Source organism: Papaver somniferum, chromosome 11 (genome assembly GCF_003573695.1).
Source record: "Papaver somniferum cultivar HN1 chromosome 11, ASM357369v1, whole genome shotgun sequence".
Classification (NCBI taxonomy): Eukaryota; Viridiplantae; Streptophyta; class Magnoliopsida; order Ranunculales; family Papaveraceae; genus Papaver; species Papaver somniferum.
Window position 1 is genome coordinate 135,180,689 of NC_039368.1, and position 2,420 is coordinate 135,183,108.

Consider the following 2,420-nt stretch of genomic DNA (forward strand, 5'->3'; position numbering starts at 1 on the left):
TATCCAATGGAGAAACGATAACTAATCGGCCAAATATTATTATTCCAAGTATTTTCGGAAAATTTCTTTATTTCATAACTCGGACCGAAATTATTTTTTACAAGATTTAGAATTTGAAATCACATGAAATGGTCAAATAAAAATCCTTTAGGAAAATGTGCACAAACTGAATTTTTATATATCCCCTGTGAATAAATATAAAACCTGGCTACAGTGACTTGACAAAGATATTTGTGTGTGCTTACCCTGGCCAGGACCCTTGCAATGTGTAAGACCCGGAGGATCCATCATTTTATCTTGGTCAATATACTAAATGAATTTGTTTCTTATGAATAAGCAATTAGACATGAGGGTCTTCTCGGATCTGATAAGGCGTGTCTGTTCCGGGGGACAAGCCTAATCATATCCAACATTCAAAAAAAAAAAATTGAAATGTTATCATTATTTGTCATGTACATTTTGATGAATAGTGGCATGACATTATGATTCAAAACAAGAAGTAAATTTTAGATTACGAGCAAGAAAACTTCTGACTTTGATGGGCAAGAGGATGCAGTGGATTGCTCTTTTGTTAAGAATAAATCTTCTTTCAAAGTTAGGAAATGCAGCAAGGCTATTATTAAAGAAGAAAATCAAGGTTCGTTTCCTTGTAAGTCCATCTGGGTGAAAGGTGGTCCACTGAAAGTCCAATTTTTTATATGGAGTGCAATGCAAAATGCTAATTCTACCCAGGATAATCTGGTAAGAGGAGATTGTCAAATCCCAATGTGAAGGCTGTGTAACAGGGACCAAGAATTAGTGGATCATGTTGTGATTCATTGAACAAGTAATATCATCATTATGTATTGATCACTAATTAAGATGGTGAAACATCCATTCGTACATGGGACTGTGATCAGTTTCAGATTGCTATCTAAATGCAAATCCAGCAAACCATATAGGAATTCATATAATATGGACAATGCCAAAAACTAAAAAGAAAATAAAATTTCAAGAGTTTCCTCAAACGTCGGTTAATTTCAAACAGTATAGAGGAAAAATCTAAATTATATAGAAGAAACTAGTCTTGGTACTAGCACAAAAAGAAAGAGCAGAATCCAAAGACACCAGACAAGGACTCTCACACTCTCTAGTTCTACTAAATAGACGAAAATACTTATCTATTCTCCAATTCGCCTTCTCAAACAGATGCAGGAGGAGCAGCAACCAACAAGCTATAGCTGATTAGTACTAACAATTTATGTTGACAGTAATCAAGCAAATTAATTATCTGATTCTTCAAACCGGTACTCGTTCTAATTGAACTTCTTTTTCACTACCCAAATCTATAGTAGGGACGACCGCTGTGTGAGCTGCAACAGTCGATATGTCTTCGTTGTGGTATGATTTGCAGACGAAGTAAACCACGGTGTAAACAGCAAGCGAGAAATGAATCCAAATAGTAGTCAACAAATAACAACCAATTCCCACAAATACTTTACCCACCAGATTCATTTTGTTTCCATAAACCACCAGGTAACAAAAAATGAAAATTATACCAGTAAATGCAGATTCAAGCAAACCAACGGCAGCACAAGAAACCCATATCTTACCGTAAATGATTCTCCAACCCTTTGCCAAAGCTTTTACACCGTAATCCTTCTCTAATACTGTAACAACTGTTGCGACATTCCAAATAACCATCATGTAAATTAATCCGGGTAAGTAAAAACTTAGGAATGACAAAACATCTTCGCTGCCGGAAAACCATGAAAACAATTTTTGAGCCGCATAGGTGTATATAGACACCATATATAAGCCCCAGAAAAATGTGGCAATAAGTCTCCCCCATAACTTACCTAGTACACCAGTGACTTTCTCATAAGTGATATCTTTGGAAGTATAGAAACAAGCAACGGTATACATGACACTAGTAGTTGACAGGAGAGTGAAATAGAGCATCGAGATTAAAGACGAATTGTGTTATACCATAAGCGATCCATCTAGTAGTTTCATTTTCTGGGTAAGCCTTGGTGTGGATGAATTTGGAGATTTGTATATCAGACAAGAGCAAGACAGCTAAAGGGAAGAGTATAGTTAAGGTGATTTGTGAAAAGAATTTTTTGTTCAATGCTGTAAGTTTGTAGGCTTCCATAAAGATTGCAAAGAACCCCATTGATTTGTTTGCTGGTTCTCTATTCATGATTCTTCTTCAATCCTAGAGAGAAACCGAGACAGAGTTATTTGCTGTTGAAGAGAAATAAAAAAAATTAGTTGTGAAGAGATATAAGAAGTGGATGAGTAAAAAATAATGTATGGGTGGAGTGGTTGTATACATGTGATGAATAAACTACTAGTAAAAAATAATGTATGGGTGGAGTGGTTGTATACATGTGATGAATAAACTACTAGTTATTTGTTAATGTGTACACAGTTGTAAC

At 35.3% G+C, this 2,420-nt stretch overlaps 1 protein-coding gene across 1 annotated transcript; it reads right to left on the reverse strand.

The window, feature by feature from the left end:
• Window positions 1-1,032: 1,032 nt before the first annotated feature.
• Window positions 1,033-2,219, reverse strand: LOC113320687. Its single transcript, XM_026568576.1, has 2 exons — window positions 1,839-2,219; window positions 1,033-1,658 (listed from the first exon to the last, which is right to left on the reverse strand). The coding sequence occupies exons 1-2, from the start codon at window positions 1,939-1,941 to the stop codon at window positions 1,279-1,281; spliced, it is 483 nt and encodes a 160-aa protein (XP_026424361.1). The 5' UTR covers window positions 1,942-2,219; the 3' UTR covers window positions 1,033-1,278.
• Between the last annotated feature and the right edge of the window lie 201 nt (window positions 2,220-2,420).

Coding starts and splice junctions, on each gene's coding strand:
- LOC113320687 (XM_026568576.1), bottom strand. CDS start 1,941: ATGCTCTATTTCACTCTCCTGTCAACTACTAGTGTCATGTATACCGTT. Junction 1,659..1,838: donor GAAAGTCACTGGTGTACTAG/GTAAGTTATGGG, acceptor ATGTCGCAACAG/TTGTTACAGTATTAGAGAAG.